Below are 17,149 nucleotides of genomic sequence, written 5' to 3' on the forward strand. Positions count from 1 at the left end.
TGGGAGCTGGGTGGGGATACCTGACCCCCTTCCCCTTTCTGCCAGGCCCTCTGTGAGGAAGTCCCACAGATTGACAGAATTCCTTCTGGGAGGGTCCTGGAGCCATCAGCCCTCACACCCACTTCTCAGACAGATGAGGGGGCCCTGGAGGCCCAGAGAGGGAGAAATTCACTGGCCCAAGGTCACCGAGCCCAGGGAGAAAGGCCCAAATGGCAGGCTGTCTTCTTCCCTTCTTCCTCCTGTTTCAGCAGGGCAGCTGCAGGCCTCGCCAGTTTTCTCTCACTGCCTCTGGGTGCACAGGGACTGGGAACTCCTGGGGCCGGATGTGACTGGGCTTCCTGAGAGTCGCCAAGCAGGCCAGGAGTCCCCAGCTAGTCCACCCTGAGCCCTGACCTCGGCCAGCTGGCCTTCCAGTGCCACACCTTCCCCTGGCTGGTGTCTCCTCCCTTGCTGACTTGTCCTCCTGTTGCCCCCTGGACTGTCTGTAGGGAGGGGAGGACAAGGCCCAGCACAGAACTGGCCTACAGGACAGAGGGCTTAGTGGCTCGGGACCTTTGTCTGCCCTTCCCCAGGAACAAACAGAGGCAGCTAAGGTAGTAGCAGGGGCCTGTGGGTTTAAAAGTAGGCAGGCCAGGGTTCAAATCCCAGCACTGCCTCTCACTGGCTGTGGGATTACTAGTGGGTCACCTAGCATCTGGAATATGAAAGAATACTTATCTCACTGGGGTCTTGTGAAGATCAAAGGGGACGGTGTGTGCGAAGTGTCTGTTGTAATGCCCAGTGTGCTCGACCCTCCACAACCCCCTTCCTAGGGGCCTCGACTCATGGGGGCATGGCAGGGTTGTTTTTTCTAATACAGTTGAATTTTTTTTGTTGTATTGCTGCAAAAGTAATTCATGTAATTGATGTTTATTGTGAAGAAAACATTTAATACAGATGAACCAGAAGGAAATGAAGTTCACCCTAACTCCAGCACCCAGAGATAACTATTGTTAACATGTTGAGTGTGTCCTGTCAGGCATTTTTAATATTTTTTTTAGAGTCAGGGTCTCACTCTGTTGCCCAGGCTGGACTGCAATAGTATGATCATGGCTCACTGCAGCCTTGAACTTTTGAGCTCAAGAGATCCTACTGCCTCAGCCCCCTGAGTAGCTAGGACTATAGGCATACACCACCACACCTGGCTAAGTTTTAAATATTTTTGTAGAGATGGAGTCTTAATATATTCCCTTGGCTTCAAGTGGTCCTCCTGCCTTGGCCTCCCAAAGTGCTGGGATTACAGACATGAGCCACTGCGCCGGCCCTGTCAGGCATTTGTTTATACTCACATATACCTTAATTGCAAATTGGGGTTACTGGTGCAATTTTTTAATCTGCTTCCCCCAGCCCCCGCCATTTAACAGTGTAGTGTACTCATGTTTCCATGTCAATAAATGTTCTTCTACAAGATCATTTTCAGTGCCTGCAGAGTGTTTTATTATGTAGATGAAACATGCTTTATTTAAATAATCTGTAGTACTTCAACATTCAGGTTATTTCCAATTTTTCCTTGTTACAAAAACCTGAGATAAAAATCCTTGTAGGTTTACTTTGGTAACCGTAGCATCTAGTTCAACACCTTGTACATGTTTGACCCTCAACAAGTATTTGTTGAACAAATGAATATTTTGTTGGAATAAATTGCTGGTAGTACAAATTTCTGGGTCAAAGTGTATATATTTGTAAAATGAATTCTTGATCCAATTGCCAAATTACTCTTCAAAATGGTTGTACCAATTTCTAATCCTATCCTAGACTGACAAGCTCATGCTGCTTTGCCTGAGATTTGCCCTTTTTAGTACTGCAAAGTCCTGCTTCCTGGGAAACTTCAGTCAAACATTAAAATGAGACAGTCTGGATAAGAGAACGTCTATTTCCCTACATCCTCACCAACACTGTATATTGCACATTTCTAAAATAGGTCATTTCTTGATTACTATAGACATTGAACATTTATTTACATGCCTCTTAGTCCTTGCATTGCTTCTTTTGGAAGCAGCCTCTTCAAGTCTTTTGCCCTTTCTTCTATTGGACTGTTTATGCTAATAGTTTAATTATTAATTCATGAAGAGAGCTTTACATATGAAGGATATTTGTGTGTTAGCATTTTATTTTTATTATTTCTTTAAACTACAGATGTTTCTGATTTATAGGTAGTCATATCTACAATTTGTTTTGGTAGCAGATTTATTGAAATATAATTCAAATACCATACAATTCGCCCATTTACATTTCAATAATTTTTAGTATATTCACAGACTTGTGCCACCATCACCGTAATCAATTTTGGAATACTTTCATTATCTCAAAAAGAAATGATACCATTTAACTGTCACCCACCAATGACCTCATCTCCTCTAGCCCTAAGCAACAACTAATCCATTTTCTGTCACTGTAGATTTGCCTGTATTGGACATTTCACATAAATGAAATCATATGATATTTGTTCTTTTGTGACTGACTTCTTTCATTTAGCATAATATTTTCAGGTTCATCCATGTTGTAGCATATATCAGTACCTAATTCTTTTTTATGGCTGAATAATATTCCCTTGTTTAGCTATACCATATTTCGTTTAACCATTCATCAGCGGATGGACATTTGGGTTGTTTCCACCTTTTGGCTATTATGAGTAATACTGCCATACATATTTGTGTGCAAGTTTTGGTGTGGATATACGTTTTTATTTCTCTTGGGTAACTAAGAGTGCCAGGTCAAATGGTAACTCTACTTTTTGAGGAGCTGCTGGACTGTTTTCTTTTTTTTTTTTTTTTTTTTATTTTTATTTTATTTTTTTTTCTTTTTTTGTTTTCCTCCTCTCCAAGTATGCTGGACTGTTTTCTAAAGTGACTGTGCCATTTTACTTTCCTGCCATTAAGGTATGAGGATTCCAATTTCTCCACATGCTTGCTAACACATTATTTTTCCATTTGCTAAAATTATAGCCATCCTAATATGTGTGAAGTAGTATCTCATTGTGCCTAGCATCTCATTTTTCTGATGACTCATATATACATTTAAATTAAAAATTAATTTTTTTTGCCTTTGTTGTTGTGGTATTTACCCCAGGATTATGTCATACTTACTTTTTCCCCTTGAATTTTATGTTTGTTTATTTTTCAACTGTTAACATTTTAATCTATGTGGAATTTGCTTTGGTTTATAGTATAAAACAGAATAATAACACTTTTCATTTTTCCCAAATAGTTATTTGCTCCAATGCTCATACTTTATGTTAGGCTAAATATCCTCTTATTTATTTGTTACTCAAACAATCTTATTTTTGACTGGACTCAGACTTAGGAGGAGAAGCTCTCAGAGGGGACAGCCTGCACCTCTTGACAGTCTGTTCCTGGTGTTTTTCTTTGGCCTCCTCATTTTCTTGGCCAAAAATTTAGCATGTTCTGCAGCCTCTTCCTTATTTTTATTAATATGCTGTTTCTTCAGAGCAATATGCTGGCGTTTGTGTTGCAGGCCACATGGAATAACAAGATACTGAATCTTAGGTGCTTTGGTCCTAGGTTTCTTACCTTCTGTAAGGGCTTTCTTACAAAATATCGGCAGACTTCATCTTCTTTAGAGAGATTGAAACGTTTGCAAATTTTGGGGGGCTCCGGATGACGAGGCACCATAGTTTTGGACTATCCTTCTCTCCTTTCTCTGTAATAAGCAAGTTTAGAATGCTCTGATTGCACAATGCAACCCCAAATAGATTTGTGTTTGCTTTCTCCAGTCTAAAACAGGAATGCCCCTTACTCAGTAGTGGGTGGAAATGGCCGTGGGTCAAGACACCCTGCTTCATGGGGAAACCGTGCTTGTTCCCACCACTGGCTCAGACCACACAATCCTTCCATTCTTCACTCAGGGCAGCAGCAGCAACTTCTGTGGCCATATGCTTCTCATAAAAAGTATGAAGTTTGCATTCATTGTCCACGTCATTGAGTTTCTGGCAGCCAGTAGCTGGGAAGGAGATGTTCACCTTTATCTTGAAGCAGCTAATTGCTTCTGAGGCTCCACCAAATTCAATATGCTTTTTAATTATAATTTTATAATTCAGTCCTCACCTCCTCCCTGCCCCTCCCAAAAAATCTCATTGAGATTTTTGTTGTAATAATATTAAAAAAAAATTCATCAAAAAGAGGAGTATTAAAATCTACATAATTCTGTCTTCCTATCTGGGAATACGATTATGTCTCTAAATTTATGCAAATCTTATTTTGAGATTTCCTGAGCAAAGTTTTGGGAACAAAATTTCTTATAGGTTTTACATACTTTTGTTAAATTTATTTGAGGTAATTACAAATTTTAATTTATATTATGAATAGGGAAATTTATTTATTTAGCATTGTTTATGTTCTTTAATTGATGATATACTTGTATAAAACTTGTGCCAAAAAATCCTAAACAATTAATGAACTGAATAAAATAAATAAAGAAAACCCCTTGTCCCTAAGCCCTTTCCCCATCAATAACCACAAATATATGTTTGATGTGGTTCCCCCAAATCTTTCTCCATACACATATCTAGACATATACTATGTTTTATTTTGCCAAATAATGTCATATTATACATAAGTTTCTGTTACTCATGTTTAGAAACTTAATACGTCATATAATAGAAATCTTTCCCATCAATAGGCAAAGTTCTCCCTTTTTATTTTTAGTAGCCAATGGGCCACATTTTATTTAATTTACTGATGCACAATTAGGTCTGAGCCCTGCTGCAGTAAACATCCTAAGAATGCCCTGCATATCACATCTTGCTTCATTCTTCTGTGGAGTGGAGTGTGGAAAACACTACCAGCATGCCCTAAAAATGCTTTCCTTCCGTTTACACATGTAACCTGTCAACACCACTATAGTAGTCATCCCCATTTTATAGATGAAAAACAAAGGAACACAGAGGTGAAGCAGATGTACAATTTGCATCCCACTAACAGTGAATGAGAGTGCCCTACGCTCCGCCTAATATTTGATGTTATTGGTTCTTTTAATTCTTTGAGGGTACAAGAAATGAAAAATTATAGCTAATCTTAATTTGCATTTATTTATTAGTGAGGTTAGGATTCTTTTTATGTTTATTAGTCATCCATATTTCCTCTTCTTTGGCTTATCCATTGATATCATTTGTCCAGTTTTCTACTGGGACTTTATCTTATTTGTAAGAGCTCTTTATGTGGTTAGAATTTATTAAGCATTTGCTTATTATGTAGGTAATAAATATTTTTCTAGTTTGTCATTTGCACTTTAACTTGATAGTATCTTTTATCATTGAGAAGTTAACGTATTTTTGGTAGTCAAATATTTTTATAACCAAGTCATTTTGGGGAGGATTATACTTTCTAAGGCCTTTCTTACCCTGAGATTGTAAGGAATATTCTATATTTTTTCAGGTACTTTTATCCTTTTTTTTTTTACATGTATATTTTAAATTCATCTGCAATTAATGTATTACCTGGTGTCAGATGGAACTCTCATTATTTTTTTTCCCAAATGGTTGACCAGTTTTTCCAACACTCTTTTTTGAATTGTCCTTTTTTTCATTTATCATAGACCAAATTTCCATATATAGGTGGGTTGGTTGTTGAACTCTCTTGTCTCCTTCATTAATCTGTCTATTCCTACATCAGGTTGAGACTTCATTGCTGTAGCTTCATAATATATTTTAGTAGCATCAAACATCCCAAGGCCAACCCTCATTCTTCTGCAAAATTTCCTTTGGAATTATACACCCTAAGTATACCGTGTTAGTGATTTTACCCTAACTTTTTTCTTACAAACATATTTCAACATCGGAAATTCCATAAGATCTATAGTAGCCTGCCATTACTCCCTACAACCCATAATGAGCATGTTGGCTGGCCCATACTGCTCTTTGCATCCCTGCATACCTCCTGGGCGTTGTTGAGATCATCTGGAATTTTAGTTTATGGTTGTTACTACTTTAACAATGGAATATAACTGTTAGTTCTATTCTAAGAGTCATTTATATGAAATCGCATTTAACGCTCAATTATTGGTAGTTAAGGCTGTGTTTCTTGCATCATTGCTTGTCATTGTCCTCAGACACCACGTCACCTCATTTTGGACTTCTTGATTTAGATTCACTTTTGTCTGGAGAGTTTTCTTGAGTAATTTTTCCAGAAAAGGTCTGTGGGTGGTAATCCTTTCCGAGTCCTTGTAAGTCTGGAAACATTTGCCCTCGTGTTTGAGTCATAATTTGCTTGAATAGAAAATTCTAGGCTAACAGCCCTTCTTTCCCAGAAGCCTGAGAGCTGTGTTCTACGGTCCCCCAGCATTTAGTGTTCTAACAGGGCAATGTTCACTCGATTCTCTAAAATTTCTTTTTGGAAACAAGCAGGATTCCTCGTTCCAATCTTTAGAATTGAGAAATTTCACTAGATTATTTCTAGTTGTTTGTTCTCTTGGTCGTTGTCCCTGGTTCTAACTAGGCAAGCCCTTTCAGTCTGAACACCCAAGTTTTCCATTCGTTCGGGGAAATTGTCTGTTAAATTTTGGAATTGTTTATTTTCTGTATGTTTAAGTCCCTTTTTGTGGAATTCCTACTACAAATGATAATAATATATAATAATAATATTGAGTCTGACCTCTTTCTGCTGTAATATGTAATCTGCCCAACACTATTGTTATTATCTCCATTTTATAGTTGAGGAAACAAAGGAACAGAGCAGTTAAGTGGATTGTACAAGGCCCTACAGCTGGGAGGTGCAGACCGTGATCCAAACCCAAGCATCTGGCTCTGGAGCCTGTGTCCTTAGCTACCACACTACACCCCTACCTGTCAGGCCCACCCCAGACCCCCCTGCTTCTGCCCCCGGTACTCTCCAGTGAAAATGCTGAGTGTTGACAGGTGGGAGCTCTACAACCACAGGAGGAAAACTTGGAGATGCTAGAATGGTGGGGTACTGAGGCCAGAGAAGGGCAGGGATTATCAAAGGTTCTCCAGTGAATTTAGAGTTGGGTATCTTGCCATCCTTCCCTTTCCCTCTGCCTCACCCACCCTCTTTAGGCCTCGTCTTTGTCCCTGGGACTACTGCATGGCCTCCTGGTGGATCTCCCGATTCCTACTCCTGTCCCTTTAGTCACCTCCCTAAACAGCAGCCAAAATGACTCTTCCTATAGAACAAACTTGATCACCTTCTCACTCCTGAATGTTTGTTGAATGACTGTATGAAACAGCAAATAATTTTAGAATATCTGATGAACGTCAGACACTACTAAATACTGGTGATGTAGAATGCAGGTGACAAAAACCCAACTCAGATTAGCTTTGGGCCATAAATGGAATTTTTTGGATTATGGAGAGTAGCCTTCAGGCATAGCTGGATTCAGGATCTTGAGCAATGTTATCAATAACTGGCCTTACCCTCTCCATTTCTTGGTTCTACCTACTTATGTGTTGGCTCACTCCCTTAGTGGCAAGAGTATAGCTGCCAGAAGTACCAGGGTTATGGCCTTACAATTTGACTCCCTTAGTCATTTCAACAGTAGTCCCTGGGCCTGACTCTCTTTGGCCCAGGTTGGATCATGTGCCGATCCGTGAAGTCACTGAAGACAGTGGGATTGACTGAGGGCTGGGTCACCTGCCCGTCCCTGGAGCAGGAGATGGGTTGGCTCCATGTGAATCACCGGGCTTGAGAATGAGGGAGGAAAGGTTAGTTCCTCAGATGGCAAAACAGGGCGAATGGAGGCTGATCAGGCGGATCTCAGATGTCCTTTACTTTGCGGGTCATCAGCCAAACACGATCCTCATCCCACAGAGCTAGCAGTCTAGTGCGGAGGAAGGACGGTAGGAGGAGACAGACACACCATGAGCAACATGTAATGGACTGATGACAGTTGAGACAAAGGGTGCTATTAGAGCACCCATCGGGAGGACCTGGTCGGAGATGGGAGAAAAGCTTTGGAGGCTTTGGAGGAAAGGGGTTGGGATCTAAGGATTGTTCTAGGCGAGACCCTCAAGCAGGCCAGCGTAGGTGGAAGCATGGGCCAGTGGGATGGGCATGAGATGAGGCTGGAGGCGTGTTCAGGGCCAGACAGCGGAAGGTCCTGAGAAGCAGTGGGAAGGAGTTTGGCTTCATCCCACGGGCAGTGGGAGCTGCCGTGGTTGGAAGAGTGCTGTAGAAAGCTCACGGTGGCCTCGTGGAGGAGAATGGCGTGGAGCAAGGCAAGGCAAGATGCAGGGGGCTGTTTGGAGCTGCTGTCCTTCACCAGGGAGAGCAGATGGTGTCTTGGACTGGCGTGGAGGCACCAGGGATTGAGAGAGGTGGGAGAGCCGCCTGATGGGATCTGCAGGGTTTGGTGACTAATTGGATGGGGGTAGTGTTTGGGAGAGGGATGACTCGCAAGAGCCTGGTTCAGACAAACAGGCAGATGGTGGTGCCACTCTCTGAGCTGGGAGCGGCGGAGCAGGGGTAGTTTGGGTGGCAGGATCGAGTCCCACTGGAGGTGGAAGGATCATGATAGAGTCTGACTTAGTGAGTTCTCCTAGGGACAAGACCATTTCAATGATGGCTTCTTAAACTACCTGTGGGGAAGGGCCTTATGCTCTTATAGAATCACACTGCATGTGGTTTGTTACGCTGTTTCGACAACACCTGAACCAGCCTGTACCCTGTTCAATGAGAACAGCCCACTTATCTCGTGGTCAGATGCTATAATGTCAAGTGGCCATGAAAGTCTCTAAACTCTCAATTTTGCTACTTATCTCACTGCAGACCAGTGACAAGCAGCCCATGAACCAGTACCATCCTGCAGATCACATTTTGAGTGGACTAATCCAACCCCAGTGCACATTGTATAGATAGGGAAACTGAGGCTTAGAGGAGGGGTTGACCTTGCCCCAGGATTCATGGAAGGCAGCAGCGAAGTTAGCATTTTAGTCTAGTCTTTCCCCTACTGACCCTCTGTTTCGATGGCCCAGGCTCAAGCACAACAGCCCACGCAGTGGGTGGCCCCGGGGGAGTGCATGGTTGAACTATATCCGGCAGCCAAGGCCACAGGGCTGGCTTCCCCGTGGCGGAGCCAGTGGCTCTGTGCTGAACACTTCCCAGGAACATGGGCTGTTGGGACACAGCCTGACCCTGGTGCTGGCACAAGCACAGTGAGTTGAGGATTGCTCCCAAAAGCCTGAGATCTCAGGCCAGGGTATGGCTGGTTGGATTGGAGCCAGGAAGGGAGACGGCCATGGCTCCTGGCCATCCTGTGCTGCCGCAGCCGCCCAAGGTCAGGCTGATACTGTTGAGGTGACTGCAAAGTATGTCCCAGGCTGGAGGCAGAAGCTGGCCAGCAGCCGTCCTCAGGGCCGGCTCTGTATAGGGGACGTTAAGTCTCCTGACTTTCTCTGCATGTGGGCTTCTCCTTGCTGTGGTTGGGAGTCACCACTCCCTTTGGCAGGTTGGGAAGGGTCCTTTGCTGCCTGAAGAGGCCAATGGCAAAGGGAGAGACATTTAGGGAACATGGAGTAGGGGGCAGGATATACAGCTAAGAGCACAGGCGTTGGGGCCATGCTTCCTGTTGGCCACTGCTTTGCCAGGTAACCTTTCTGTCCCTTAGTTTCCTGATCTGTAGGGTGGGCATGATGTGACTAGCCATCACTCAATAATGTTGACAATGATCAGTTCCTAGTACACGCCAGGCACAGCCCCTCAACACGTTATCATATTTAACTCTACCATATTTACTCAGCCCTCTCATGGTAAAATCTGTCCTTTTATGGGTGATAGCAACAATGACAACACAACAATAATGACGGCTCTCATTTATTGGCACACTTACTGTGTGCCAGGCATTCCACATGTACCACCTCATTTAGTCCCTCTCGGGGCCCAGGGAGGGAGATGGTACTAGCCCCATTTTACAAAGGAGGAAACTGAGACTTGGACATTAAAGTGACTTGCCCAAGATAATTCCCACTCAGATTTTTTAGACTTCAAAGGCTGTGCTTTTCCTAAATACTGTAGACTGAGCCGATTTGTTTAGTGAGAGAGCCTGGAGGGGTGTGGGATTGCCCACTGCAGGGCAGGAGTGGGGCTGAGGCCACTGGGCACCCACTCCTTGGCCTCATTTTACGAGTGGAAGATTGAGGCCAGGAAGATTGAGGCCAGGAGCACAACCCTGCTCACCCTGGGTTGTGCAGGCTGCACGCCAGAGCTCCCTGTGAACTCAAACCTGCTCTGTCTTACCCTCACCCCACCACTGTGGCATGTGTCCCAGAAATAATGCACGTGCCACCAGGAAGAACAAGGTGCATACCCTTAGCAAACTCCCTGCCCTGGTGTGAGGGTCCCGGAGGACAAAACATGTCAAGACATTCCCTGCTTGGAGCATCAGTGCCTGAATTTGCTATGCCTGCCTCTAAGATCCAACCCAGGAGCAGGCTGCTTCCCCGCCAGCTCTGTGTCTTTAGCTCCTACTATAGGCTGCAGCACATAGTAGGGATTCAGCGATTATTGAAATAACTAAAGTTTCTTGGCCAACTCTGTGGTGGGGAGGGCCTTTCTCCATGGAGTCTGTATATCTTCTGACCAGAGCTATAAGCCCCCATGAGTAAAAGCCCAGAACTTTCTAAGTGGGTTTGCAGATTCAAACTGTGGGCTGGAGTGGGTTCCAAAGGGTTGGCACTTGTCATACAGTGGGTTGGGATAGGGACAGGGCTCTGTAGCAGATGAGGCCAGTGCGTCCCTAGCACAGGCTCGGGGTGTCTGGGTATAATGAATGTCTAGGCAGCTGCTGGCAGGGGCGAGAGGGTGGTTTCACTCTGTCCAGTGCTCTGGAATTCCTGGGACCACACCTCTCCCTGGCTTCCGCCCGGTTTCTGCCATAGCAGCATCACACTCCTCCCAATTCCGGAACAAAATCCCAGTGGACTTTGGATCAGAAGCCAGGATGGGGAAGCTCATTACATAGCCTCTGAGAGGTGTCCTTCTTTCTTTGAGAAGGGCATTGCCAAGGCTTCGCTTCCCCCAGGCGGAGTCTGCACGGGGAAGGTGAGTGGGTTTCTGTCTGTGCAGGGCTCGTGACAGGGTCTCGGGAACATAAGCCCCGGCATGTGGGCTTACCGAAGTGCAGGTATTAAGGGAGACAGCGGAACTCTCACCGTGGTGCAGGCTGCTGGGAGTGGCTGCTGCTGCGTCTCCCTAGGGGCCCCTGCCTGAGGGTGCTACTCTCCAAAAATGAGCAGTGGGGCCCTGCTGAGCCTCCCGCTCCCAGCCTTGGGAGCTGCTGCCAGCCAGTCTGAGCAGTGGGCGGTTTGCCTGTGTGGTTGGGCTGTATGGCCAGCTGGCTTCTCCGTGTCACCAGTGGACTAGCCTGTGCTGTGGGCTGCCCTGTGCAGCGGTGCAGGACACTGTGGAAAGCAGACTAGGCTTGATCTGTAGCTCTGCACTTACTAGTGTGTGACCTCAAGCAGGTTTCATAATCTCTCTGTGCCTCTATTTACTCATCTGTAAAATGGGGATATTAGAAATCATATTTGATAGGATTATATGAATTTCATGAATCAATAATCAGAAAGTGCTTAGCACAGTGCTGCCATGTAGTGTCAAATAAGTGTTTATTGTATAAAATATATGAATCAATGAATGGGGCCCAGTCCCTTAGTACTCAGGTGCCGATCCCTGTGGCCTGGGGGCCACCTAGATCTACTGCTCCCCAGATCCCAATTCCTCCTGTACTAGAGAGTACCATCACTTACATCTGTCTGGGAAGCATTGGGATGTGGTGAAAGGAGCAGCAGACTGGGAGTTAGTGAGTCCTGGTCCCAGCCCTGCCATTCTCTTGCTCTATTTCCTTGGGAAAGTTACTTTCCCTCTCTGGGCCTCAGTTTCGCTGGCTATAAATGGGAAAAAGGAGTGAAAGATCTCCAAGGGCCCTCTGGCTTAGATAGCCTGGCTGCCAGTGATGTCCCCATCCTGCCTCAGGCTGTGTACTGGGTGCCACCTGCCCTGGTGATTTGTGTCTGGAGCTATGAGGAGGCAGAGGGCAGTGCCTGCCCCAGGGCTGCCCCGACCCCTGGATGCTCTCCTAGCCTGGCCTGGCAGGCTCCTGGGCTGTGGGGCACTGAGCTGCTCTGCCCCTTCCTCATACGCTGTGATCCAGGGCACTGATGAATGTATTCTGGACCCAGGGCCCTGGGTTGACAGAGCTGCTTTGCCTGTCACAGCAATATGTCTAATTGTGGACTCACTAGTCGGACTCTATAGCTGATGTCTGTCCCCTGGACTGTCAGCTTCATGAGCGCAGGGCCCATCCTGCCTGTTCTCCACTGCATGCCCAGGGCCCAGCACAGAACCTGGCACATAGTCGATGCTCTGGAACTATTTGATGATTGAAAGAAGGTGAAAGCCCAGCTAGAGCTCGATATCACCTCTCATGTTAAGGAACTCTAAGAAATCTTCTAAGCCCCAGAAATTCCATCCTGGGACCCAGCCAGCCACACTGGGAATTGGCCAGCTCCTTGGGAATTGGCCATCTCCTGAGACTCACCTCCTCAGTTTCCCAGGCCAAGGCTGGGCCCTGCTTCCCAGAAGCCTGCAGAATGACAGCCTTCCAAAGTGGAAGGTTCCTGGGCCCTGCAAGGACTGCCTTGGCTCTGCCCCAGGGACACGATGAAGCACTGGTTGGAGTTTGTAAGTGACTGACTCAGATAGGGCTGTTCTGAGTCAATCTCGATAAAGGCTATTTTCTTATAGCAGCATGCATGTATGCTTGTGCGTGTGGGAGAGACAGGAGTAGACACTCTGGACACCGAGACTACCATAGGGAGAGAAAGCAGCAGACGAAAGTGCTTCAGCCTGGGTGGTGGAGGTGGGGTGGGGTGAGCACAGGAGGATATGGGCCCCTTCCAGCCATTTTTCTCCTATGCCGACATCCCAGGGTGCCTGCTGCTCGGGTGGGAGTCAGCGCAGGATGGGCATTCCCGACCTGGGCCCCGGGCGCAGCTCGGGGTGCATTTGTCACATCAGACAATGAGCAGCAGCAGCCACAGCCACAGCACCGGAGGGCAGCTTTGTGCCGGCACGGCAGCTTCTTGCAGTGGGTAAGAGTGGGTGTCTGGGAGTAGGAACAGCTGGTCTTCCATCCTGGCTTCACAGCCAGCCAGCTGTGTGACTGTAGGACACTTCCTCTGCCATTCTGTTCCTTGGACTCTTCATCTGTAACTAGGGCAATAATGGGCCTCTCCTCCCAAGGTGCTGGTGAGGATGAAATGAATTAATGCAGGCGGAGCTCTGGGAACCGGATCTGGCACGTTCATGCTCCAGAGAAGGTGGCCAAGAGCCAGCTCATTGAATCCTCTATTAATCCCACAGCGGGGCAGCCATGGGTTAGCAGTCCATTTTATAGATGGAGAAACCAAGGCTCAGAGAGGGGCAGGGACTCGTTCAGCGATACCCAGTCGACCAGTGCTGCAGCTGGAGCTGGAATTGGGGACCCTCACCTTGAAGTACAGTGCTTGTTCCAGTGTCCCCCCATGGCTCCTCTGTTAGTGTCTTTGTCATTCATGGCCGTAACTCTTGAGCTATGGTAAAGTGCTCTTCCCTGCTAATACGGGGTGAGGAAGCCTCAAGCTCTCTATCTATCTTGGAGTCCCCAGAGTTTGATAGACAAAAGTGCCCCCCAGAAACCATGTGTGTCGAGCTGTGCTGTGTGATGCTGCTGGGAGGCGAGTGAAGCTGCCACTCCCCCTCCCTGGGGGCGGTGGCATTCTGCGAGTCAGCGCGTGCTGGCTGCAGGACCCTGAGTTCCCTGCAGCCGCCCATTGGGATGAGAGCGGCGTGGGGGTGGGGGTGGGGGTGGGGGTGTGCTAGGGCAGCCGCGGTGATTGGCTCCGTCCTGCCCCAGCCCGGGAGCCCTCGGGATGTGTGTGGGGTGGAGCCGGCTCGGGATCCCAGTGCCAGGGGGTGCCACTGTGAGGCATGGACGCCTCTCCCTCCGGAGCAGCACTCTGGGGGCCAGCCTGGGCCCTGGGGGCGCGCTGCAGGGGCCCCAGGGCCCGCGTTCGTGAGTGTGAGACCCTGAAACCGAGGAGCCGGCTCAGCCCCTCGCAGGCTGAAGGACGGGCTGGCGAGGACTCTCTTCCTTGAGACATCCCGGACTCCTTGGATAAAAGTGGTTTGGGAAACCGCAGAGTTTTCTATTTGATGGAAGGAAGAAATCCAGCCTCTCTCCGGAGTGGCGGTGGCCGGCTGGACAGGGTGTGTGTTTGGGAAGGGCGCTGGAGGAGGAGGAGGAAGAGGAGGAGGACAAGTAGGAGGAGGAGGAAGAGGAGGAGGGACGGGTGATGCAAGGGTTTTGAAAACGCTACCTAGATGTGGGAGGTGGAACCTGGTCATTTGGTTCTGCTTTTCCTAGCAGGTACCGCTCCCCTGGGGAACTTGGGTAAGTCCATAAATAGCTCCGCTGACACAAAGGAGCTCTGTCTGGGGAAGGCGGCCGCTTGACACGGCCGCCAGGAGCTGCCACCGCTACAGCCGCCTGCCCGCCTGCGGGAGGAGCCGGCGGAGAGCCTGGCGGGCGGGCGGGCGGGAGCGGCAGCCAAGAGTCGCCTGGGTCCCTGCTGGAGTGTGCTGGGTAGGTGCCTCAGTGACGGGTGTGTGCGTGGTGGGCGGGGGGCCCTGGTCCAAGCCACCCGTGCCCCTGTTTCTATTGTTTCTTCCCCAGGGCAGCCATTGATAGACATGTTGCAACCAAACCATTTGTGTTCTGCTCTGAGAGGGCTCTTGTGTATGTGTGTGTGTGTGTCTGTGTCTGTGTGTGTGTGTGTGTCTCTGTGTGTGTGTGTGTGTCTGTCTGTCTCAGGGGGTGAGGGCCCCGCAAGGCTAAGGGGATTGCTCTCACTGTGTGCTGCTCCCACTTCCAGGCTGGCCAGCCAGCTTTTCTTTCTGGGAGAGACAAGGAATGTTTGGTGACCGAGAAGTCGAGAAGTCGGGACACTGCTTGGGGAGGGAGCACTCAGCCGGCAGTGTTGGCTGTTGTACCAGGGATGCTGCCGCACACCAGGCTCCAGGGATGGCAGTTCTTGCCTAGTTCCACTGGCCGGGAAAGAGGTAGTCTTGGGGAGTTGGCTTTCATCCCTGAGATTTTGCTTCTGCGGAAATGTCTGCTGGAAGCACAAGCAGGGATGTTCTGCTTCCGAGCTCCAACCCCTTGGGACAGGGCCTGCACCTGCTCCCTTGGCTCCAGCCAAGGTTAGAGATGCTTACCCCACAGAGCTAGCCGCTGAGAGTGGGCAGAGGCCAATTCTTTTCTCATCCTGGCAGGGCTGTGTCTCTACTCTTGTCCCGAGGTGTGCAAGAAGAGCCCTGGAACCCCAGGACCCAGGGCTGGAGGATAAACCTGGGCCCAGAGAGGGGAGGAGCCTTGGCCAAGTTTGAACAGCAGGTCTGTGGCTGAGCCAGGACCGGGATGGAGGACGCCTGCCTCCCAGAACAGTGAGGACAGAACATGGGGGAACCATTACCCTGACCTGAGCTCAGTAATTCATCTCTGAATCTGACACTCCTGGCCTGAGATGCCTCGCTTGGTGCAGGGGCACCAGGCCCCTCAGCAACTCTTGAGAACTTTCCATACCCTGCTGCTCTCAGACCCAATGGCTGGGGGGCTGTCTGCCTCCCCTATCATGCCGACTAGAGTGGGGACATCTCCTGGAAGGAAGGAGCTGCAAGGCCTGCCCCACTGGTGCCTGCGGGATCCCAGCCAGGGCTCTGAGTAGTCAAAGTTTCCACCAGCGCCCCTTGAGTCCTCCGAGCCCAGCCAAGGGGCACCTCCCCTCTTCCCCAGCCCTAGCACGTGGCATGGCTTAGCCTAGGGCGGGCCCTCCAGGGAGCCAAGTTCCACAGCAGGGCTTGCTCCAGGCCTAGCTGGCAACTGAGTCGTAGGCAAAGATGGAAGCACTTGAGGCGAGTGGCCACCCCTTGTTGGGAAGTCTCCAGGGCTCTAAGCTAGAAATCATCAATGGGGCTTATGATTGTAAGTACTTGGTATCAATAAACCACCGTGCTTCCTTGCCTTTCCACGAGCTGCTCCATCTACCTGGAAAGCCCCTCTCTTCTCTTCTCTCCAGGTCTTATCCTACCCAAACGTCTACAACTCACGCTAGAATAAGTCTGTCTGTTGGTGGTGCCACCCATGGTCGTTGCTTCATGTTCTATCTATGCAGAATCTGGGCTTTATTGGTCTTTGAGTCCCAATGCCTAGCCTGGGGCCTGGGGCATTGTTGGAGAGGGGTGTTGAATTGTCCTGGCTAGGGCAGGTTTCCTTGAGGACAGACACTGGCGTGCAAGTTAGCTCTGTCTGCCCGTCTCCTAGCTCCGCGCCTGCAGAGATGGCCTGGCGAGCAGTTCCCTCGGGAGAGGCCTAGTCTCTGCGTGTCAGGGTTGTGTCCTTCGGGCCAAGGGGTGGGGGCTGGGTCTGATGGGAGGTGAGGCAGGGAGAATTTTGGCTTTGTCCTGGCTGAGGCCATAGGAAGAGCCTACGAGAGAGTCCTGCTGGGCTGGGTGGTATCCACACCGTAGCCTGGGCTGTGGCGGTTGGAGATAAGAGCCCTGGCTGGTTCAGATGACATGCTCATGGGCCTTTGCACAGACAACAGGCCTTGGAGTGTAGCTCCCTGGAGCATCTTGGGATGGTGCCAACCAGGGCGGATCTGGGGGTTGATTCTCAGACAGTGGTCTTTGTGGCTCCCTCAAAAGAGGCACAGCCCCGAGGAAGGAGTGCCTATCTCCAGCTGGGGACCTTTAGAGCTGCTTCCCATTTGGTCTCCCAAGGCCCTGGAGATGACACTGTCTGTTTGCCTTCTGGATAGGGGACAGAGGCAGGAGAGGAAGCACTTGCCTGAGGTTACATGAGACTCAGCAGCACGGCAGAGACGAGAACTCAGGTCTCTGGTCTCTGTCCACTGCACTGAGTGGATGTCTCAGAGTACCCGAGTTTCATCTTGGGGCTTCCTTGTCTTTGGACTCACCAGTGACATGTCCCTTTTTGGATCTTTGGGCTTACTGACTGGAAGCCTGCTATCCTGTGCAAAAGTAACATGTACGGTAGGGGAAACCCTTGGTCAATAGGCTGGAATCTGAAGTACCTTCTAGGC

The 17,149-nt window shown here is 48.6% G+C and overlaps 1 protein-coding gene across 5 annotated transcripts in view; it reads left to right on the forward strand.

Moving 5' to 3' along the window:
* Nucleotides 1–17,149, forward strand: part of RGS3 (regulator of G protein signaling 3) — a 121,087-nt gene that overhangs the window by 77,753 nt on the left and 26,185 nt on the right. The window contains exon 1 of one of the 5 annotated variants that reach the window (XM_012768867.2): nt 13,951–14,255. The exons of 2 other annotated variants lie outside the window; for them this stretch is intronic. In XM_012768867.2, coding sequence (XP_012624321.2) covers nt 14,202–14,255 — 54 coding nt within the window. In that variant the 5' untranslated portion in view covers nt 13,951–14,201. Of the gene's footprint in view, nt 1–13,950; nt 14,256–14,334; nt 14,440–14,471; nt 14,632–17,149 lie in introns of those variants that run through there. 2 more of the 5 variants (XM_012768869.3, XM_076008966.1) reach the window with 2 other exon arrangements.

This window comes from Microcebus murinus, chromosome 12 (assembly GCF_040939455.1).
Source record: "Microcebus murinus isolate Inina chromosome 12, M.murinus_Inina_mat1.0, whole genome shotgun sequence".
NCBI lineage: Eukaryota > Metazoa > Chordata > Mammalia > Primates > Cheirogaleidae > Microcebus > Microcebus murinus.